This window comes from Loxodonta africana, chromosome 1, assembly GCF_030014295.1.
Source record: "Loxodonta africana isolate mLoxAfr1 chromosome 1, mLoxAfr1.hap2, whole genome shotgun sequence".
Classification (NCBI taxonomy): Eukaryota; Metazoa; Chordata; class Mammalia; order Proboscidea; family Elephantidae; genus Loxodonta; species Loxodonta africana.
Window position 1 is genome coordinate 221,330,670 of NC_087342.1, and position 24,134 is coordinate 221,354,803.

At 43.9% G+C, this 24,134-nt stretch overlaps 1 protein-coding gene across 2 annotated transcripts in view; it reads left to right on the forward strand.

Moving 5' to 3' along the window:
- ESR1 (estrogen receptor 1) overlaps positions 1-24,134 on the forward strand; it is a 506,164-nt gene that overhangs the window by 140,311 nt on the left and 341,719 nt on the right. The window contains exon 2 of one of the 2 annotated variants that reach the window (XM_064292339.1): positions 22,382-22,904. The exons of the other annotated variant lie outside the window; for it this stretch is intronic. Within the exon in view, the coding sequence (XP_064148409.1) occupies positions 22,453-22,904 (452 nt within the window). The 5' untranslated portion in view covers positions 22,382-22,452. The remainder of the gene's footprint in view (positions 1-22,381; positions 22,905-24,134) is intronic. 2 annotated transcript variants of the gene reach the window in all.

Sequence of the window (24,134 nt, forward strand, 5' to 3'; positions counted from 1 at the left end):
CCATTGCTCTTGTGGTAAAGCTAAAACCCTCTGCAGGGCCTTCTTTTTACTACATGGTATAGACCCTGTGACTTCCCTTTCTAAGTTCCACTTGCTAGAAATTTTTTTAGTTCCTTTAAGCATATTATCTTTCCTACCAAGGGAATCTTGCATACCTTGGAGTTGGCCTCCTACTCATGACGACTCCGTGTGTTACCCAGGGAACCTGAGTTCCACAGGGTTTTCTTGGCTGTATTCTTTATGGGAGCAGTTCACCAGGCCTTTCTTCCACAGGGCTGCTGGGTGAGCTCTAATCACCAACCTTTTAGTTAGCAGCCAGTTGCAAACCACTTGTGCCACCCAGGCTCCTTTTTTTTTTTTTTGGTATATACTTTTTTTTTTTTTGGAAGTTCCCTGTCAATATACTGCTGCAGCCACTTTTGAATGATCTCCAGCAAAATTTTGCTTAGGTGTGATATTAACGATATTGTTTGATAATTTCCAAATTTGGTTGGATCACCTTTCTTGGGAATAGGCATAAATATGGATCTCTTCCAGTTAGTTGGCCAGGCAACTGTTTTCCAAATTTCTTGGCATAGACGAGTGAGCACTTTCAGCACTGCATCCATTTGTTGAAACATCTCAATTGGTATTCTGTCAATTCCTGGAGCCTTGATTTTTGCCAATGCCTTCAAGGCAGCTTGTACTTATTCCTTGAGTACCATCAATTCCTGATCATATGCTACCTCCTGAAATAGTTGAACGTTGGCCAGTTCTTTTTGGTATAGTGACTTTGTGTATTTTTTCCATCTTCTTTTAATGCTTCCTGCATCGTGTAATATTTTCCCATGGAATCCTTCGATACTGCAACTCGAGGCCTGAGTTTTTTCTTCAATTCTTTCAGCTTGAGAAATGCTGAGTGTGTTCTTCCTTTTTGGTTTTCTACCTCCAGGTCTTTGCACGTGTCATTATAATACTTTGTCTTCTTGAGCTGCCCTTTGAAATCTTCTGTTCAGCTATTTTACTTCATCTTTTCTTCCTTTTGCTTTAGCTACTCGACATTCAAGGGCAAGTTTCAGAGTCTCTTCTACATCCATTTTGGTCTTTTCTTTCCTGTTTTTTTAGTGACCTCTTGCTTTTGTCATGGATGGTGTCCTTGATGTCATTCCAAAATGGCTACACCATTATATTGAAAGGGAACTGCCAAAAATTCAAGTCAGATTCAGAACAGGATGTGGAACCAGGGATATCACTGCTGATGTCAGATGGATCCTGGCTGAAAGCAGAGAATACCAGAAGGATGTTTACCTGTGTTTTATTGGCTATGCAAAGGCATTCGACCGTGTGGATCATAACAAATTATGGATAACATTGCAAAGAATGGGAATTCCAGAACACTTAATTGTGCTCTTGAGGAACCTTTACATAGATCAAGAGGCAGTTGTTCGGACTGAACAAGGGGATACTGATTGGCTTAAAGTCAGGAATGGTGTGGGCCAGCGTTGTATTCTTTCACCATACCTATTCAATCTGTATGCTGAACAAATAATCTGAGAAGCTGGACTATATGAAGAAGAATGGGGCATCAGGATTGGAGGAAGACTCATTAACACATCCTTGCTTGCTGAAAGTGAAGAGGACTTGAAGCACTTACTAATGAAGATCAAAGACCACAGCCTTCAGTATGGATTGCACCTGAACATAAAGAAAACAAAATTCCTCACAACTGGACCAATGAGCAACATCATGATAAACGGAGAAAAGATCGAAGTTGCCAAGGATTTCATTTTACTTGGATCCATGACCAACATCCATGGAAGCAGCAGTCGAGAAATCAAAAGACACATTGCATTGGGTAAATCTGCTGCAAAGGATCTCTTTAAAGTGTTGAAGAGCAAAGATGTCACCTTGAAGACTAAGGTGCACCCAACCCAAGCCATGGTATTTTCAATCGCATCATATGCATGTGAAACATGGACAATGAATAAGGAAGACTGAAGAAGAATTGATGCCTTTGAACTGTGGTATTGGCGAAGAATATTGAATATACCATGGACTGTCAAAAGAACAAATAAATCTGTCTTGGAAGAAGTGGGGCCAGAATGCTCCTTAAAAACAGGAGGCGAGACAGTGTCTTACATACTTTGGGCATGTTGTCAGGAGGGATCGGTCCCTGGAGAAGGACATCATGCTTGGGAAAGTACAGGGTCAGTGGAAAAGAGGAAGACCCTCAACGAGGTGGATTGACACAGTGGCTGCAACAATGAGGTCAAGCATAACAAGGATTTTAAGGATGGCACAGGACCGGGCAGTGTTTCGTTCTGTTGGGCATGGGGTCGCTTTGAGTCAGAACTGACTTGACAGCACCTAACAACAACAACAATAACAAGGACATAGCAGAAGCACCCCATAGGGTTTCCAAGGAAAGGCTGATGGATTTGAACTGCCAATCTTTTGGTTAGCAGCTGAGCTCTTAACCACTGTGCCACCAGGGCTCCTAAAGTAGGGCATTGGTTCTCAAACCTTAGCCTGCATCAATATCACCTGGAGGGCCTGTTAAAATAGATTCCTGAGCCCTACCCACCCCAGAGTTTCTGACTCATCAATTCTGGGTTAAGGAGCCCTGCGGGCACAATGGCTAAATGCTCGGCTGCTTTAGGGTTATAATCCAATCCACTTCAAGTCCACTAGCCAATCTGAGGGATTAAAATATGGCAGTCTACTTCCCTAAAGATTTACAATCTAGGCAACCCAAGGGACAGCTCTACCCTGTTCTTTAGGGTCACTATGAGTCTGAATCATCTGGGGGGCAAAGGGTTAGGTCTGGGGTAGGGCTCAATAATTTGCATTTCCAAGAAATTCTTAGGGATGCTAAGGCAGTTGCTCTGGGGACCATCCTTTGAGAAACTGGGATTAGAGGCATGCCTCTTTTATTATGCAGACGGTCCTGGGAAGGCCCATTAATGCCTCAATCTGATCATTTTCCTTGAAATGCCTATCTCCTGTGCCCTGAGGGACTGAGAGTTTGTTGGGAAGGTGAAGTCTCTTACAGGAAGTTTTAAAGATCCTAGGACAGTAAGGTGCCTATTGAATCTGTTTGCTGAGCAAATAATATGAGAAGCTGGACTATGTGAAGGAGAATGGGGCATCGGGATTGGAGGAAGACTCATTAACAACTTGTGTTATGCAGATAACACAACCTTTCTTGCTGAAAGTGAAGAGGACTTGAAGCACTTACTGATGAAAATCAAAGACTGCAGCCTTCAGTATGGATTACACCTCAACACACAGAAAACAAAAATCCTCACAACTGGACCAATAAGCAACATCATGATTAACAGAGAAAAGACTGATGTTGTCAAGGATTTCATTTTAACTTGGATTCACAATCAACACCCATGGAAGCAGCAGTCAAGAAATCAAACAGACACATTGCATTGGGCAGATCTGCTGCAAAGGACCTCTTTAAAGTGCTGAAAAGCAAAGATGTCACCTTGAAGACTAAGGTGCACCTGACCCAAGCCACGGTGTTTTCAGTTGCCTAATATGCATGTGAAAGCTGGACAATTAATAAGGAAGACCTAAAAAGAATTGACACCTTCGAACTGTGGTGTTGGTGAAGAATATTGAATATACCATGGACTGCCAGAAGAATGAACAAATCTGCTTTGGAAGAAGTACAGCCAGAATGCTCCTTAGAAGCAAGGATGGCGAGACTACGTCTCACATACTTTGGACATGTTATTCAGGAGGGACCAGTCCCTGGAGAAGGACATCATGCTTGGTAAAATAGAGGGTCAGCAAAAAAGAGGAAGACCCTCAATGGGATAGATTGACACAGTGACTGCAACAATGGGTTTAAGAATAGCAACAATTGTGAGGATGGTGCAGGACTGGGCAGTGTTTCATTCTATTGTATATAGGGTCCCTATCAGTTGGAACCAACTGGACGGCACCTAACAATGAGGACAAAAAGGAAACCCTGGTTGTATAGTGGTTAAAAGCTATGGATCCTAACTAAAAGGCCAGCAGTTCAAATCTACCAGGTGCTCTTTGGAAACCCTATGGGGCAGTTCTACTCTGTCCTGTAGGATCGCTATGAGTTGGAATCAACTTGACAGCAACAGTTTTTTTTTTTTTTTTTTAGATGAAAAATGGATTGCTGTTGGTAAAGACTTGGCTACCTAGGAGGTAGACACAAAAATGACAAAAACAGGAATTTCTACCTATTTGTAGTGAGAGATGAAACAATGATTCTAGGTCTCCTTCTGCCTCTCAGTCTGGCCTAATTCCCTTTGGGGAAACCGCTTAACCTATCAGGGCCTCAGTTTCCCCATCTATACTAAGAAGGCTTTATGACTAATAAGGCAATTCTGAAATTTTCTTTGGTGGCACACTTGTATGATAAGATTTGTTGAGGTATGTGGTTCAAGTTCTTTGTTATCTGATGATGTATTTGTGTTTGGTGTGAGGCAGGGGTTAGTCTTTTTATGCTCACGTTTTCTTAAATGGGAGGGAAATCATAGTGCAGTAGGACCTACAGAGAACTGGGCTGTGAGGAAATGTCAAGCTTCTGGAAGTGGGTATCCTTCATGTGAATGGGCAATGGGAAAAGAAAAGAACAGAGACCTGCTGTCTAGATGACCACTACGGTGTGCTCCATCATGGAGAAGGTCCGGGACCAGGCAACTTTTGTTCTGTTATACATAAGCTTACCATGAGTCAGAGCCAACTGGGCAGCAACTAACAACAGCAAGGTCCTCTTCGGCCTGTGACCCTAGCATCCTGTGGTTGCCTGGCTTGTCCTCACAGTATGCTCACAATACTCCTGGCTTTGACATAAGTTCAACATTAAAGTCACACTTATGGGTGCTCCTTATCACAACTGCTAGAGAAGTGGCTGGTCCTGGTTTCTGTTTACAGATAAAAGTTTTCTTGATGCTAGCAAGGCTAGGACCAACTTCTAAAGTCAAATGTCCTTTCTAATCCTGTGCCCTCCACTCTCCACTCTCTCGTCCAGCAAAAGGCTGAGCTTCCTGCCCTGACCCAGTTCCAGGTGGGAGCTGTGTGGGGGAAGGGCCATCCCCAGGAGTGGAGACCTGGTGGAGTCTGATGCTCTCTAACTGAACTTGCTCTTTCCTCATTTCATCCTCGCTGGCCTTGATCTGGAGCATAATCGATGAAAAGAACATGCTCATTTTCTCCCAATTTGGTGTTTTTAAACAACAAACAACTGCTTATATACACAAATACTGCTGAAAGAGACCTTTGGTTTTATACAAGGTTACAAAGTGAACCTCTTAGAGGGTCTTTGGTTGAACAGCTTAGTTTGAAAGTCTAATGTGCGATACGAAGAATTATGAAGACATTCTGGTAGGTATCAAGTGTGTCCGTGAAAAGAAATAGATAAATCGACTTGCCTGGCTCAGCAAATTTCATTTCAGTTAGTCTGAACTATCAGTTAGGGGGTATATTTGTTCAGCTTGTTGAACATGGTGTGGGAAAGGCAGCATGAGAGGCTTCAGTTCCTTGAATATACATGTGACCATCATGCTTGGTAAAGCAGAGGGTCAGTGAAAAAGAGAAAGGCCCTCAATGAGATGGCCTGACACAGTGGCTCCAACAATGGGCTCAGACGTAGCAACGTTTGTGAGGATGGTGCAGGAGCTGGCAGTGTTTGGTTCTGTTGTACACAGGGTCACTATGAGTTGGAACTGACTTAACGACACCTAACAACAACAACATTATTCTGGAAAGCCGGACTCACGGAATATAAAGTGTTCACTGTGTCTTTAAATTTATTCTGTGGGGCCAGTTGTTTCCGTGAATGAAATATAAAGCAAATCTCAGCACTTTCTGCTCATTCCCAGGAATAAAGCGCCTCAAAAAAAAAAAAAAAAAATTGTTATTGAGTCGACTTTGACTCATAGAAACCCGACATGTACTCCATAGGGTTTTCAGTGGCTGATTTTTTGGCAGTGGATTGCCAGGCCTTTTTTCTGAGACCTCTCTAGGCAGACTTGAGCCTCCAACCTTTTGGTTAGTAGCTTAGCAAGTAACCATTTGCATCACCTAGGGGCCCCTAAAAGCACCTGTAAAACCAAAAAAAGCCAAATCTGTTGGCGTCGAGTGGAGTCCAACTCCTAGAGACCCTAGTAGGACAGAGTAGAACTGCCTCATAGGGTTTCTAAGGCTGACGTCCTTACAGAAGCAGACTGCCACAGCTTTCTCCTGTGGAGGGACCCGTGGATTCGAACCACCAACCTTTTGGTTTGCAGCTGAGCATTTTAACCACTGCACCACCAGGGCTTCTAAATGTGCTTCTAGTCACTAATTAATATCACCCAATGTAAATATCAAAGCATGTAAGCTTCATTCTCTGTGGCATTTCCTCCTCTTTCCCGGTGCAGGCCTGATATGAGCTTGCCGCCTGAGTGATAGAGGGGGCCCAGATGGCTTCTCTTTCCTGCCTTCACATTTATTCCTCTGTGTGCATTGGAACCTGAATTTCTGACCTCTACAGGGTTGAAGAAGATGAGGTCAGGAGGAAGGACAGGGGTAGGAAATATTGTGGTGAGTGGGCCAGGCAGGTGTTGGAGCTGCCCCCCTCCTGGGGGCCCTTTGGGTTCACCCCCTATCCTGTAGTCCTGGGAATCTTTCACCTGCAGGTCCCTGGATGCAGCTAGAACCACATTCTCTGGCTGGCGACTGTGGCCCCTCCTCAACCTTTGGGAATTAGGCAATGCTCTTCCTATCAAGGTCTCCTTTCCCCTAGGACTGGGCTGAAGTTAAACCTACACGGGTTCTCACTTGTACGTGGTCCACAGCAGCTCCATCCTTTGCCTCCACAAACTTGGGGAGCACATTTCAATCCCAGCACAACCATCTTCTTTTGTTTGCCATTGGAGCAGTAGGCAAGAGTTCTCTTATTCCTAAAATTTCCAGGTGGGTCAGAGACACAAGGCTACCGTGTCTGTGAGCTCTTAGTGAACACTTACTGATTTTTCTGGGGTTTAGTTGAGGCCCCTGTCCCTGGGCTCGAGATGTTGGTCCAATATTGTGACTAACAAAATGGTTTTACTTTAATGTTCTGTTTGTATATATGACCACATTTGACCAATAAAATGTGGTACAGCTTTTTCAACCTTTTGAGCATCAGATCACTTAACTCAGTTAACAAAAAGACTGAAATAATGAGGTCAATCTTTCTACAACCCAGGCTTCTCCATTGTGTGGTCCTGAATAGATTCCTAACTTGGTCTCCACCTTCAAGGAGTTTATAATTGTATTTGTCAAATTAGTCTTACAATTGAAATTTCTGGAAATCAATAAGACTGTATAAAGTTAGATATTATGAGATTTCCCACCATAGCCATATAAGCAGAATGCTGTTAATGATCACGAAGAGCTTGTGTTGACTGAATAGAACTGTTACATCTGGGCATGAACAGGGAGCCCCTCAAGGCTAGCTGGCCTGTGGCTGGATGTGCAGTGTTAGGGGGCCCTTGGCTCCACCCTAATCATAGTTCTTGACTTTATCCACTGTTGAGTGAATCTGTGGTCACCGGGCCACGTTGTTACAGAGTTCCTGAGGGTCATTAAGAGGAGCAAGTCTATGACTCAGTAATCTCACCAACAACCTATCTGGAGCCTTTAAGACAGGCTGGGGGCTTCTGGTAACACATGGCTTCAGAGCATCCGCCAGACAGAACATGTCTTCTCGCGCTGTACTCCTTGTTGCATATTTCAGATAGGAATAATCACTTTTTTTTTTAAGTGCTATATGAGCCAGAACAACAGGTAAAATGTTGAAAAACCTTTTATCTACATGAAGCTAGACAACAGATTTGAGTCATTTTATTTACTTATTCATTCTCTTCTAATATATTTAAACCAGTTGCTGTCGAATCAATTCCGAGTCATGGTAACCATGTGTATTTTAGTGTAGAACTGTGCTCCACAGGGTTGTCAATGACTGATTTTTCAGAAGTAGGTTGCCAGGCCTTTCTTCCGAGGCACCAATGGCTGGATTTGAACTGCTAACCTTTGGTTAGTAGCTGAGTATTTAACCACTTGCGCCACCTAGGGATCCCTTCCAGTATATTTATTGAGCAACAAATATGTGCTAGGGGCCTGCAAGGATCTCACAGTCTAGTAAGAAACAATATGTGTAATTCAAAGTGATAAGTCTCATAATAGCAGATTGTTTACTCACTCCCCATGGAGAAAATAAATCTATTTGAAGTTGTTAATTTTAGATCCATGTACTTGTAACAAAAATATATTTTAAAAAATATTAGGGGGATTAGAATACTGTCATGATAGGCTGCTTAATTTTCTCCTTGGCTTCTAATATAGATCATAGAGTGTATATAACTGTGGAAAGGAGTCTTAGTATAAACTCTCATTTGATTTCTATGCTATGGGTCAGAAGACTGATAAATAAATAACTAGGGTATATCCTGATACAAAAGCAACTATTTGGCTTCCTTTGAAAAAGGTAAAAAATTAGTCATAAGTACAAAATCTCTTTTTTCTGTTAAAAATACCTTGAAGGTCACAATCATTGTTTTGCTGTCTCTTATTGGAACCTGTTGGGTTTCCGCACTTGCCAAACCTCGTGGTTTATAAAGCCAAAGATCAAACCTGTTGCTGTGGAGTTGATTCCGACTCATAGCGACCCTATAGGACAGAGTAGAACAGCCCCATAGAGCTTCCAAGGATCCCCTGGTGGATTTGAACTGCCGACCCTTTGGTTAGCAGCTGTAGCACTTAACCACTACGCAACCAGATAATGTAAATGGAAAGACTAAAAGATACGGCTAAGGAAAGTTGGGTGATTTGTGCTTTCAACTTTACAGATTATTTCGTACATAAAGGAATTCCATATTAGAGGATGAGTACATTGGCCTTTTGAGACAGAATCAGCTCTAGGGGAGGGGGCTTCTTTGTCAGTAGCCCCAGGCATTCCTTCACATTCACAATTATTCCTTTTTTTTTTTTTTTTAAGGTGCTGTATTTGTAAACTCATACAATTTAGTAGATTTAAATTCCGATTATATGGATAAGTAAGTAAGACTAAGTGAATTCTCTTCTCAGGAATCATGATGGAAGGCTGATAGCTCATTTCTTCATGTTCTATAAGGCAAGCCGTTTTTTTGAACACAAGTTATCTCAGTGTTTTCAACTTAATGTTCTCAAACACCTTCCCATTTCTGATTAGGGAACGCGGAAGCAGTTTTGTGTTTTCCAAAGATCTGGGGATTTTTAAGACTCTAGGAACAGCCCATTGAGCCACCAAGCTTATGTTTTAATTTGACCCATACTGAGCATGGCCCACCCTCAAAGGACAAAGAATGCAGTATCCACACTGAAACACTGGGCGGCAGGGTGGAAAGAATGATCTAGAGACCCTGACTGTAGTCCAGTTCCTCCAGCCACGTGACCTTAGGCCAGTCTCCTGTAACTTTCAGAGCCTCAGTTTCTGTAAATGCACAATGAAGAGACTGGACTCAGCAATTCCAAAAGGGACCATTGATACTAATAGTCTATAACGTGATAAGAAATCTGAGTTGTTCTAGAAAATATGAATCTGCATCTAAATTTTCCTCCAAGCTCTGGGTTCTAAATTCCAGCCATAATAGTCCATCTTTTTGAGGAAATAAGTTAAAAATGTAAATATAATGTATCTGGAAGGGGTTTAAACATTTATTATTCATATAGTATTTGTTAGAGGTGATCTACATATCAAACATTATAGTTAGTGGGCAATGGACTCAAGACTTCGAAAAAGGTGGTCCCTGTGTGCCTTTTTTGAATTTACAGTCCAGTGCGGGATACAGAGAAATAAACAGGAAATTACAAGAGTTTGATAAGAGCTGTTGGCTAGGATGTTTAGGGAACTATGGACTTGCATAGGAGAGACACCCAATAAGAAATCAAAGAAGGCTTCCAGGTGGCTATGGTGTTTTAAGGGAGACTTGAAGGAAGGTTAGGAGTATGTTAGAGTAAAAAAGGGCCAGAGAAGGATTCTAGGTAGAGTGTATTGCTTACGTGATTATTCCCATCCAGAGCGGGTCCGTAGGGTTTGAGAAACTTTGGAAGTAATTCAGTTTGCAGGAGCATATTACCTGAGTGAGAGTAGGGTGTTGGGGAGGAGGAAATTGAGAAACGAGGAGAATAATTGAAGTTCCTTTGCTTTTGAGATAGACGACTCTTCCTGCAGTTGGAGAAGGGAGAGTGGAAGAAAAAGGCTGGAGATAGTGATCTTAGGAGAGAAAACGGTGGGTGGCCCAAAAATAAGAAGGATAAGAAAAGGGAGTAGACTCCAGAGAGATCATGGAGATAGAAACATAAAAGACTTGGTCATGGACCAAATATATGGAGTGAGGGGGGTGAGGGCTGAGCACCGGAGATTTTGACTTGCACACGTGAATGGCAATGTCATTTCCTGAGACAGGAAACAGGAGACAAGTTCTGGGAAAAAATGACAAGTAGAACTTCAAATGCCTAGTATGTGTGGGTGCTCAACAAATACTTGTTGAATGAATGAAGTAAAAATGCCCAATAGGTATCTGGAAATGTCATCTCCCAGCCAGAAAAGTTGAATCACCTTTCCTTGGAATGGGTACAAATATGGATCTCTTCTAGTCAGCTGGCCAGGTAGCTGTCTTCCAAATTTCTTGGCATAGACAAGCGAGTGCTTCCAGTACCGCATCCCTTTGTTGAAACATCTCAGTTGGTATTCCGTCAATTCCTGGAGCCTTCTTTCTTGCCCGTGCCTTCAGTGCAGCTGGGGCCTCTTCGTTGAGTACCATCAGCTCTTGATCATATGCTACCTCCTGAAATGGTTGGAAGTTGACTATTTTTGGTACAGTGACTCGGTGTGTTCCTTCTATCTTCTTTTGATGCTTCCTGCATCATTCAGTATTTTGCCTATAGAATCCTTCACTATTGCAACATGAAGCTTGAATTTTTTCTTCAGTTCTTTTAGCTTGAGAAATGCTGAACATGTTCTTCCCTTTTGGTTTTCTACCTCCAGGCCTTCACACATTTCATTATAATAATTTACTTGGTTTTCTCAAGCTGCCCTTTGAAAATCTTCTGTCCAGCTCTTTTACTTGATCATTTCTTCCTTTCGCTTTAGCTACTCGACATTCCAGAGCAAGTTTCAACGTCTCTTCTGACACCCATTTTGGTCTTTTCTTTCTTTCCTGTCTTTTTAATGACCTCTTGATTTCTTCATGTATGATGTCTTTGATGTCATTCCACAACTTGTCTGGTCTTTGGTCATTGGTGTTCAACATGTTAAATGTATTCTTGAGATGATCTCTAAATTCAGGTGGGATATACTTAAGATCATACTTTGGCTCTCACGGACTTGTTCTAATTTTCTTCAAATCCAACTTGAACTTGCATATGAGCAATTGATGGTCTGTTCCATAGTCGGCCTCTGGCCTTGTTCTGACTGATGATACTGAGCTTTTCCATCATCTCTTTCCACAGATGTAGTAGATTTGATTCCTGTATATTCCATCTGGCAAGGTCCACATGTACCATTGCTGATTATGTTATTGAAAAACCATATTTGCAATGAAGAAGTCATTGGTCTTGCAAAATTCTGTCATGCGATCTCCAGCATCATTTCTATTACCAAGGCCATGTTTTCCAACTATTAACTCTTCTTTGTTTTCAACTTTTGCATTCCAATCACCAGTGATTATCAATGCATCTTGATTGCATGTTTGATCAATTTCAGACTGCAGAAGTTGGTAAAAATATTCAATTTCTTCATGTTTGGCCTTAGTTATTGGTATGTAAGTTTGAATAAAAGCTGTATTAACTGGTCTTCCTTGTAGGCTAATGGATATTATTCTATCACTGACAGGGTTGTACTTCAGGATAGATCTTGAAATATTCTTTTTGATGATGAATGCAATGCCATTTCTCTTCAATTTGCCATTCCTGGCATAGTAGATCATGTGATTGTACTTATTCTAAAGAAAGGTGATTCAATTAAAAAAAAGATTCAATAGAATGCGAAAATTATCGAACAATAGCATTAATATCACACACAAGTAATATTTTGCTGAAGATCATTCAAAAGCAGTTGCAGCAGTAAATTGACAGGGAACTGCCAGAAATTCAAGCTGGATTCAGAAAAGGATGTGGAACAAGGGACATCATTGCTGATGTCAGATGGATCTTGGCTGAAAGCAGAGAATATCACAAAGATGTTTACCTGTGTTTTATTGACTATGCAAAGGCATTCCACTGTGTGGATCATAACAAATTATGGATACCATTGGGAAGAATGGGAATTCCAGAACACTTAATTGTGCTCATGAGGAACCTATACTCAGGCCAAGATATAGTCATTCCAATAGAACATGGGGATAGACCGTGGTTTAAAGTCAAGAAAGGTGTGCATCAGGGTTGTATCCTTTTACCATACTTACTCGGTCTGTATGCTGAACAAATAATCTGAGAAGCTGGACTATATGAAGAAGAATGTAGCATCAAGATTAAAGGAAGACTCATTAACAACCTGTGATATGCAGATGACACAACCTTGCTTGCTGAAAGTGAAGAGGACTTGAAGCACTTACGAATGAAGATCAAAGACCACAGCCTTCAGTATGGACTGCACCTCAACATAAAGAAAACAAAAATCCTCACAACTGGACCAATGAGCAACATTATCATAAAAGCAGCAAATATTGAAGTTGTCAACGATTTCATTTTACTTGGAGCCACAATCAGCACCCATGGAAGCAGCAGTCAAGAAATCAAATGGCACATTACGTTGGGCAAATCTGCTGCAAAAGATCTGTTTAAAGTGTCAGAAAGCAAAGATGTCACTTTAAGGACTAAGATGTGCCTGATTCAAGCCATGGTGTTTTCAATTGCCTCATGCATGCGAAGCTGTACAATGAATAAGGAAGACAGAAGGATTGGTGCCTTTGAATTATGGTGTTGGAGAAGAGTATTGAATATACCATGGACTGCCAGAAGAAGGAACAATTCTGTCTTGGAAGAAGTACAGCCAGAATGCTTATTAGAAGCAAGGGGGTGAGACTTATCTCATATACTTTGGGCATGTATCAGAAGTGACCAGTCCGTGGAGAAGGACATCAAGTTTGGTAAAGAAGAGGGAAGACCCTCAACAAGATGGATTGACATAGTAACTGCAACAATGGGCACAAGTATAACAAAGATTATGAGGATGGTGCATGACCAGGCAGTGTTTCTTTGTGTTGTACATAGGGTCACTATGAGTCAGAACCGACTTGATGGCACCTAACAGCAATAGCCAGGAAAGAGATGTTGGTTGGAGATTTTTATTCTGAAGTCTTCAATGTACAGATGAAATTTAATACTCTGGGAGTGGTTGAGATCATTCAGGTGAGGAAGAAGAGAGGAGAAAAGAGGGTCCTGGTGCTGAACCCTGAGGAATACTAGTGGCTGAGTGGTTAAGCACTTGGCTGCTAACCAAAAGGTAGGTGGTTTCGAATCTACCAGCTGCCCGGGGGAGAAAGATGTGGCGATCTGCTTCTGTAAAGATTACAGCCTTGGAAACCCTATGGGGCAGTTCTACTCTGTTCTACAGGATTGGTATGAGTTGGAATTGACTCGATGGTAATGAGTTTGGAGGGCAGGCAGAGGAAGATGAGCTCTTGCTAGAGGCTGAGTAGGAGGGGCCGCTAAGGTAGGAAAAAACTTTGAAGCCTAGGAATTAGACTCTGTGAAGGTAGAGATTTTCTGTTTGTTTACTGTTGGGTGTCCAACACTTGGAAGTGGTTCTGCTAAATAGTAGATAATCAGTCTTTTGAATGAATTGAGTGAATGAGTCATTAATTGGTAGGCTTATATAGGCATCATATGCTCTTATAGACTTAAGACAGAGAGTAGGATTGTAATTGAGGGATTTGGGGGAAAGTAGGAGCAAAGGGCAAAGTCTGGCTAATTGGGGGATGGGTAGGGTGTCCTGGGTGCTTAGGGAGAGTGGGAAGGATCCCCAGTTACCCAGATAAGTTTGGTAATAAAACAGGAAGAAAGACCTAAAAGGGCTTAAGATGCACTCATCTTCCCTTTCAGCATTGGGCTAGGCCTGGCCAGGAAATTGGGTGTGGTTCTTGGTTGACTACATATGTGACAGGTGGGGTGTATGTGTGTGTGTGTGCGTGTGTGTGTGTATGTAAAGGCCCTTCTTAACATCAGATAGGGCTACTAGAATCAAAGTGAACTTAGGCTCTATCTGGATGTTGCTCTCCGCAGAGAAATAATACTCTAAGCTGGCAACGACATTCCTCAAGTAAACAAGAGATAAAGGATGGAAGAGGGACACAATCTAACAATAATTGGAATTCGTTTATTGCTTATGGCACTTACAGTGAAAGTACTTCCTAAATTGTCTTTTGCCACATGTAATATAGATAAATTATGTTAAAAGATCCTAATCTGTATTTAAAAATAGATTTTCAAAGAAAATGTAAGATGAAAATTACTAAATTCTACGAAGCTGGTGAATTGTATTTGAATCATTCATAGATTCATAATAAAGAGTAGCCATTTTGCCTGACAACCCAAATTCAAACTCTCTTCATCAACGCTGAGAAGCAGCATCTGAGGTCACGGGGTTTGTCAGAGTAAGGATCTTGGGCTTTATTCTTGGTTTACAAATCATGTCTTTTTTTTGGGGGGGGGGGTGACAATGGGGAAGAAAAGGCTGTTTAGAAACATTTTAGAGAATATTGATGTCATTTGGCTTAGGTAGCATCTGATCATGTTAAAAATCTGTTGGTTTCCATGAACAGTGGGTTAGTCAAAATCTGTGGCCTTTGGGGGACCACCTCCCAGGGAAAGGGGTATGATGGGGAGAAGGGCAGTGTGATTTGACCTGGTAAAACTGCATACCCAGCACCTGACTGGTTGTGTCATTGGTAGGAAGTGTGGTATAGGTGTAAGAGGTCATGGGCCACATTCTGGACCTGGTGGCAAAACAAATCTATAGTGATAAAAATCAGAACAGTGGTTTCCTGTATGGGGCTGGATTAATGAGAAGAAGACGAGAAGGATACTTTCTGGGGATGATAAAAATATTCTGTACCTTCTTTGGGACCATGCATTTGTATTGGAATTTCCATTGATCCAAACTCATCAAAGTGTACATGAAGGATACGTGCATTTCACCGTATATAAATATTACCTGAAAAAAAAAAAAAACCAAAAACAAAAATCCAAGACCAGGTGAGAAAAGTCTAGGAGCTAAACGAAAACACTTAGAACAAATGACCAAACTATTTTTAAAATGGTCAGAAATTTTAAAACTATTTAAGTGAAAATTCTTCAGTATTCTTCCATTTTAGAGGAAAATTAATGGTATCAAGTAAACACTCAAAAACAAGTACCCAAACAAAACATTTACATTCAGTATAATGATCCATTCGAAGGTAGCTAAACCTCTGTGTCTGAGAATGAAGGAACCATGTCTAGCAGTAGAAGCTATTTTGGAGATATTTCCAAATCCATTGTCTTTCATGTTTCTGTTGGAGGGATAATGCTTTTGTAAATGTAAAAAGGTTTTAATGGAGCTAGAGAATTTTTTTAGAGAAGAAACTAAGTTTGGTCATAGTATGATGTGGTTATGTACTAAAAATTCAGAGCTCTCCTATGAATCATGCTGCCAAGAATTGCAGCCCTAATCCTCAAGATTGTATATATTTAAATTTTGACTTTATGGTATTATTCATTATAAAGATAGAAAGATAATCTTTTAGCAAAAACAGTTTTGAAAATGATGGCATGTTAAACAGAAAATCAGCTTTTGGAGATGGTTATTCATATAAATGTAATATTATTTGATCCTTTTAAGTATCTGGAACAAGAGATAGCATTGCTGATGTCAGACGGCTCCCGGCTGAAAGCAGAAAATACCACAAAGATGTTTACCTGTGTTTTATTGACTATGCAAAAGCATTTGACTGTGTGGATCATAATAAATTATGGATAACATTGCGAAGAATGGGAATTTCAGAACACTTAATTGTGCTCATGAGGAACCTGTACTTAGACCAAGAGGCAGTCTTTCAAACAGAACGAGAGGATACTGTGTGGTTTAAAATCAGGGAAGGTGTGCATCAGGGTTGTATTCTTTCACCATACTTATTCAATCTGTATGCTGAACGAATAATCCGAGAAGCTGGGCTATATGAAGAACGGGGCATCAGGATTGGTGGAAGACTCATTAACAACTTGTCATGTGCAAAGGACACAATGTTGTTTGCTGAAAGTGAAGAGGACTTGAAGCACTTACTGATGAAGATGAAAGACCATAGCCTTCAGTATGGATTGCACCTCAACATAAAGAAAACTAAAATCCTCATGACTGGACCAATAAACAACATCACGATAAATGGAGAAAATATTGAAGTTGTCAATGATTTCATTTTACTTGGATCCACAATCAATGCCCATGGTAAAAGCAGTCGAGAAATCAAACGACGTATTGCATTGGGCAAATCTGCTACAAACACTCTCTTTATAATGTTAAAAAGCAAAGATGTCACCTTGAGGACTAAGGTGTGCCTGACCTAAGCCATGTTATTTTCAGTGGCCTCATATGCATGCAAAAGCTGGACAATAAATAAGGAAGACCAAAGAATTGATGATTTTGAATTACGGTGTTGATGAAGGATGTTGAATATACCACAGACTGCCAAAAGAATGAACAAATCTGTCTTGGAAGAAGTTTAGCCAGAATGCTCTTTAGAAGCGAGAATGGTGAGACTTCGTTTCACCTGCTTTGGACTTGTTATCCGAAAGATCCAGTCCCTGGAGAAGGACATCATGCTTGGTAAAGTAGAGGGTCAGGGAAAAAGGAGAACACCCTCAATGAGATGGATTGACACAGTGGCTGCAACAATGGACAGGACTGGGCAGTGTTTCGTCTGTTGTACATAGGGTCACCGAGAGTTGGAACTGACTCGACAGCACCTAGCAACAACAACAAGAAGTATCTGGATTAATAAATTAGCAAATATTTGATGACCTAATATGACCAGGCCTTGTGGTAGGCGCTCAGAGAATTCCAGAACAACGTTATCCAGACTGTGTTCTCAAGGAGCTTCGTAACAGGATGAGGGGATTTAAATATACAAATAACTCTAATTCAAGGAAGAATATAATAAATGTATGAAGGATAAAAACAAGATACCATAGGAGTTCAAAGGAGAGGAAATTTGCTTGGAATAGGGGAAAAAGGAAGGTATCATGGATGAAGTGGCATTTGGCCTGAGCCTAAAAAATGTGTGTGATTTCCCCTGATGGTCCAGGAAAGTGGCAGGGTTCTAAGGAATGTCATAAGTAGGAAAGAAAGTTTTGAGTGAAACATGACAAGTGTCTGGGTGGTGCAAATGGTTTCTCTTGGCTACTAACTCAAAGATTGGCGGTTCCAACCCACCCAGTGGCACTGTGAAAGGAAGGCCTGACAATCTGCTTCCATAAAGATTACATCCAAAAAAACTCTATGAAGCAGTTCTACTCTGTAACACATGGGGTCCCCATGAGTTGAAATAGACTCAATGGAAACGGATTTGGTTTTTGGTTTGAAGAGTATCTAGTTTTCTTTTGGTTGAAGTAGAGGATGAGGAGCTAGACTAGAAAGGACAATTGTGTGCAGAGAGGAAAGCTTGAACGCTTGGGAAGCTATGAGCTGGGTTAAGGATGGAGCTGGGTAATGAAGAGATAGTTTCTGAGCAGTAAAAACCAAGGACATAAACAGGCAACAGGATGTGGGGTGGGAGAGGTTGGAGAAGAGAGGCTGAGTGATTCTTAGGAGGCTGTTACAATAGTAAGGGTAAAAAGGTAAGGAAGGACTGGAAGAGGGTGATAAAAGTGGAATGGCAAGGGAGGGTTGGTGGAAGAGACTGCATAATTGGAATGGCCAGGAATTGGTCCCTGATCAGCCATGGAAGGTAAGGCAAAGAGGGTCGTCAAAGAAGACTAAGATTTATCCAGGTGGCTGGGGGGACAGAGATGTTCTTTGCAGAACTAGGGAAGTCAAGAAGAATACCATATTTGGGGGAGAGAGAAGAAGAGAAAATGAGGACTCCTGTTTTGAACAAGCCAGCAAGCCTTGCAGGTGGAACACCCAGAAGACTGCTGGAAAAGTGGGTTTGGTGATATGTTCAGAGGTGGCTAGAGAGATAGACTTTACCCTTCTTCACCTGGGAGTGCCAGGTGAGCCAGGGCAGGGGATGGGCATGTCCTCATGAGAGTGCAGAGAGGGGAAAAGTGGGTGCTGCAAGCCACAACGTGAGGTTGCCTCCAGAGGTACCAGAGGAAACTGTGCTTAGTGCGGTGTCATTCCTATCAGTTAGCCATAAGCCTGGAGCCCCTGGAGGTGCAGGTGGTTAATAAGTTTAATTGCTAACTGAAAGGTTGGAGGTTCCAGTCCACCCAGAGACACCTTGGAAGAAAGGCCTGGTGATCTACTTCTGAAAATTTCAGCCATTGAAAACCCTCTGGAGAAGCATTTTTCTCTATGTTAAAGGAGAATGTTTGAAGGTTCTCCTTTCTTTCTCCCCTCCCCTCCCCTCCCCTCCCCTTCCTTCCCCTCCCCTCCCCTCCCCTCTCCCCCTTCCCTTTCCTTTCCTTCCCTTCCCTTCCCTTCCCTTCCCTTCCCTTCCCTTCCCTTCCCTTCCCTTCCCTTCCCTTCCCTTCCCTTCCCTTCCCTTCCCTTCCCTTCCCTTCCCTTCCCTTCCCTTCCCTTCCCTTCCCTTTCTCCTTTCCTTTCCTTTCCTTTCCTTTCCTTTCCTTTCCTTTCCTTTCCTTTCCTTTCCTTTCCTTTCCTTTCCTTTCCTTTCCTTTCCTTTCCTTTCCTTTCCTTTCCTTTCCTTTCCTTTCCTTTCCTTTCCTTTCCTTTCCTTTCCTTTCCTTTCCTTTCCTTTCCTTTCCTTTCCTTTCCTTTCCTTTCCTTTCCTTTCCTTTCCTTTCCTTTCCTTTTTCTTCTGTCTTCCCTCCCCTGCTCCCCTCTTCCTTCTTTCCCCATTGTTGATCTGGGACTGGTCTGTTTCATGGGTGGCCATTCCTGACCTAAAGGAAAAAAAAGAGCCAGAATTCACCACTGTCCCCAACAAAGGTTTTTTTTTCCCCCAACAATTGTGTTTATTGTGGACTGGGGAGAGAGCTCTTCTCTGCTTCAGTGTTGTAATATTTTGGGTCTTCCAAGCACAAAATATATTTAGTTACACTATGACATCATTAATACTTTTGTAGCTTTTACTTTTTCTTTGAACTGGTCTCAAGAGCCACTCATAAATCTCTTGGTAGCTGTGGAGGGTCGCAGGCCAGAGACTGGCCACTCCTGGCATTGTGATTAGAGTCATTTAATACTCAAAGCCGTGACTAATGTCTGGCAGCACAAGGCTCCACTGGGCGTCGCATGTCCTGGGGACCCTGGGTGTGGGTGCACTAGAAGCAACTTACTATGGTGTGTCAGTACCATGGTCAAGAGAAGCATTGAGAACCAGGTGGATCCAGATGGGCATCATGGAGGAAATCGAGACCCCATGCATGACTGATGCCTGTGCAACCTGGAAGCCTAAAATCAGTTTAAAACAAAGGTACCCACCTTTGTCTTATCTTCATACCCTGAGCTTTTCATAATTTTTTTTTCACGTATTTACAGAAAGCAGTCAACTGAGCTCTTCGTGGAAAGGTTTGTGGGTTTGCTTAACGAGGTGGAGGAGCGTTGCTTTTCAGCTGGAAGACATCCCTAGAATGCCAAAACATTTATTCCAAAGTCTGGTTTCCTGGTGTAATCAGAGGCATGGCAATAGGGTGTCTGCTCAGAGCCTGGGGGTCGGGGCCAGCAAGGCATTTGATCCAAGTGCATCCCAGGAGGCTTTTATTGTTAAATTATATTCTTGGGGAAAAACGACTCATGTCACATTTTGTAAACTCGATCTCCATACACTTTTGACTGGCATTCCATTTTAGCTGTAAGCCTATGATTTACAGCAACGCTGTTTTTCCTCTTGCTTTGGATGGCAACGGAAAGCAGGGGCTACTTTCCAGGCTCTCAGGGTAAGGAGCAAAGGGGGCAGCTTTGCTTCTCCCCGGGAACGTTTACTATAGCTATGCCACACTGCTCTCCACGAGCAGAAAGCGACCTTCCCCTCACTGCCCACTGCCATTCATCGAGCTCTGTGCAGCAGCCCAGCTGCTGTGTCTGCGGGAGGGGCTGCCAAGTGCCCTGCCTACTGGCTGCTTCCCGAATCCCTGCCACTCCACGCACAAACACATCCCCACACGTCCGCTTCTCTCACACACGGAACCATTCGCACAGGCGAGCACATTCCTGCCTTCTATCTCCCTCTCTCGGCCCTTGACTTCTCCAAGCCCATGGAACCTTTCTGGAAAGACGCTCTTGATCCCGCAGGGTAGGATTGTTTTGATTTCTCTCTCTGTAGCTCTAGCATTTTGAGAAAGCAACTTACCTTGCTGGCCAATGTCTGTATCCTAGCAGGGAGAAGAGGTTTTGCTGCTCGCCTTGGGGGCATGTGTGTGGTGCTTGTGCCTTTCGGGACCTGTAGAATTCTTCGTGCAATTTATATATCACTGGGCAGGTTCAGATTTTTAAAAGCCCTATGAAGTGCTTTTGCTTGTGTTCTAGAAAAGGCATTTGAAAATCGAAAGTGTGATTTATGGAAATTAAATTATCCCCCCCCCAAAATGGCTTTGAAAAGTAATGGTTGCTGGCCATAAAGAGAATTATCTGCGATTCACCTAATGTATTTTTAACCCTTTCTTTGCTTACGATCTATAGTTATTGGTGCTAAGTTTTATTTTGGCTTAATATTAAATCAGCTACATTTGCCTGTTTTACTAAGAATTAGATAAAATGTGTTCTTATTGGTATAAAAATGCCAAAATATCAAAACTGTTACTGTTATTAACACCAGACTTGGCATTTATGTATGGCATGAGCATTTTGTCAGGTACTCTGTTAGAGTGTTTGGGCTAACAACCAAAGTCAAGTATTAACAGTTGTATTAAACAGGCTGAAGTAAGTTTATTAAAAAGTATAAGCTATCCAAGCTTATGGAGGCATGATACCTTATCTACTGTTTCACTAATAAGTGTGTATTATATATGTATATATTTTTTATGTGTGTGCATGCTTAGCTTTAAATTCAGTTAAAAAACTTTTTTTTTCTATTTCTCTTTCATCTGGATATTTGATTCTGCATATCCTAGCCCAAGTGAGCCGAGACGGTCTGATGGTAGGACTGAAGAGTAGAAATGTATCCTTGCATTTGAAAATGTGCGGGTCTGACCAACAGTGTTAACATATTTGCCAAAGAGTTGGTTAATGACCTGAGGTTACCCTTTGTATGAAAAGGTCACATTTCCTATGCAGTTTTCTGAAGTTTTGGTTGCATAACCCACGGAAGGCATGAACACCCATGTGCGCATAACCAAAGGTTTTTTGTGGAATCATTGCTCACATGAGAATTCCTAACGGGAGCAAGTACAGTACTGTGGTCCAACACAAACATGCAAGCCGGCCTGGAAAGGATTCCCTCGGGAGCATTTCGCAGAGGAGGAAACTGAGGTCCGGCAGCATTCTTCTGATTGAAAAATGCATCTCTTCCTACAAGTACACCTTGAATCTCCTCCCCTTCTCCCCCCGGAGGCTTGCCATCTGCTAAATATAGCTGTCTGTGGCTGGCTGCGTCTGCAGCCGCACTCCCCATCCTATCTGCCGTATCTCAGTTACAGAGTAGTCCTCCCCAGGGTCATTCTATGTATACACTACATATTTCTAGCCAAGGAGAAAAGTGAATCAAGCAGAAAGAGAGACAAACAGAGATAGATTGGAGTCTGGCAGAGGGCACATAAGGCTGCCCATCGGAGAATGCCGACGCCTGGATTACTCTTCCGAGTTCGCATTTTAAACCTGGTCTTCTGGCCTTCTCAGAGTCATCCTTAGGAGATCCCTCCGCGTCCCTCCCCCCGCCCCCAAGCCCTTCGCAGTGAAATCCAGCCTCCATCCAGGAGCAGCGACAAGTAAAGTACTGGGAAGCTGCTCCCTGGGATCGCTCCAAAACGAGTTGTGCCTGGAGTGATGTTTAAGCCAATGTCAGTGCAAGGCAACAAGTCCCTGGCCGGCTTCCAACACCTTTGTAATGCATATGAGCTCGGGAGACCGGTACTTAAAGTTGAAGACCCGAGAGCCCGCGAGTTGGTGGAGCGCGCTCGCGCCAGGGCTGCACTTGCTCGCGTCCGGCCACCGGGCTCCACCGGACAGGCCGGCTCCCGGAGCAGGGACAGCGCCCGCGGCGCGGCGGGACATGCGCTGCGCCGCCAGTAACCGCGGGCTGTGCTCTTTTTCCAGGTGGCCCGTCGGCTGCTGAGCCTTCTGCCGTGCGGGGAGAAAAATATGCGCCTCTCCAGTGGCCACTGACCATGACCATGACCCTCCACACGAAAGCGTCCGGCATGACTATGCTGCACCAGATCCAAGGGAACGAGCTGGAACCGCTGAGCCGCCCACAGCTCAAGATCCCCCTGGAGCGGCCCCTGGGCGACATGTACGTGGACAGCAGCAAGCCCGCCATGTACAGCTACCCCGAGGGGGCCGCGTACGACTTCAACGCCGCGGCCGCCGCTTCCGCGCCCGGCTACGGCCAGTCTGGCCTCGCTTACGGCCCGGTGGCTGAGGCGGCGGCGTTCGGCGCCAACGGCATGGGGGGCTTCCCGCCGCTCACCAGCGTGTCCCCGAGCCCGCTCATGCTCCTGCACTCACCGCCGCAACTCTCGCCCTTCCTGCACCCGCATGGCCAGCAGGTGCCCTACTACCTGGAGAACGAGCAGGGCGGCTACGCTGTGCGCGAGCCCGGCCCGCCGGCGTACTACAGGTACCCGCCGCCGCGCCGTCGGGGAGCCCCGGGGCGGGGAGGCTGCGAGCCGGGGCCGCTGGAGGCCGCGCGCTCGGGGACCGGGGGGAAGCCCGAGGCAGCCGAGCCGGAGGAGACGGGGCGCGGGACCCGAGGGCGCGCGGGGAGCCGGGGCGCCGCGGCCCAGCCCGTGGGCTATTTGTGGACCCCGCATCCCCGAGTCAAGTTCTCTCGCTGGGCAGCTTCAAAAAAGAGCTGGTTCTCCACCCCCTGCCTCTGCGTGCCCGCAGACAGCTCGGAAACCCGCGTACCTCCCCACCAAACCAGGGCTGGAAAGGTGGAAAAAGCAGCAGTTATTTGGCCGGTGGGGCGGGGGCGGGGGGGGGGATACCCTAAAGCCAATGAACGCTCGGAGTTTTGAGTCCCTAGTCTGTGCCCCGCTTTGGTATTTAGGGCTGAAGGTGTTTGGGGCTAGGGGAACTCGGGAGATTTTATTATTATTTTAGGATTTTGTTTTAAAAATGTCCTTTCATTTCGAATGTCGAATTGGAAATAGGCACACTTTCATTTTCCGGATAATCATTATTATTAGAGATTCCTATCACCCACCGGCCCCCCTCCCCATCCCCGTTGGAGAGCGTTGGCACTGAATTGCGCTGCTCAGAAGAGCGAGAGATGCGTTGAATGAATCTCAACAAGCTTCTGACTTCTGAGTTACATGGCTGAGTCGGTGTTGGAGCAGACTGCTGGCAAGTGACTTCTGACGGCCGGGAATTTATAGGTGTCCTGTGAGTTTAAACCATGCCACAGAGAAGCACGAGTGCGTTTAAATGATCCCTTGCTGGCTCAGTTGCACGTCTGGCCTAGCAGGCAGAAAATGCCAGAGTGGCGTGCGGGTTCAGCTCGGATTGCGCCTTCCAGACGCGTTGGCAGCCCAGGATAGATGAGGACTTAAGTGGCCAACGCTTTGTGTTCTCATTAAAACAACAACAGAAAACAACATAGATTGTTGTTCCTTCTTCCCGTGCTTTCGGACCGCCTTGCCCTTTGACTGTTTCCCCTCTTCTCCTGACTGGGCCTGTAGGCTGCTTAGGTGCCTGTGGCTTCGGATAGGGCTGGGATGCCTTTGAGTGGATTTGGGAGGCCTGGGGCGACCACGTGGTTGGTGCTAAATTAGATGCTTCCAGACCCTGCTCTCTGCTCTGGTGTCTGAGCTAGCCTCCTGCCCTCGCCCAGCCCCACTGCACTGCA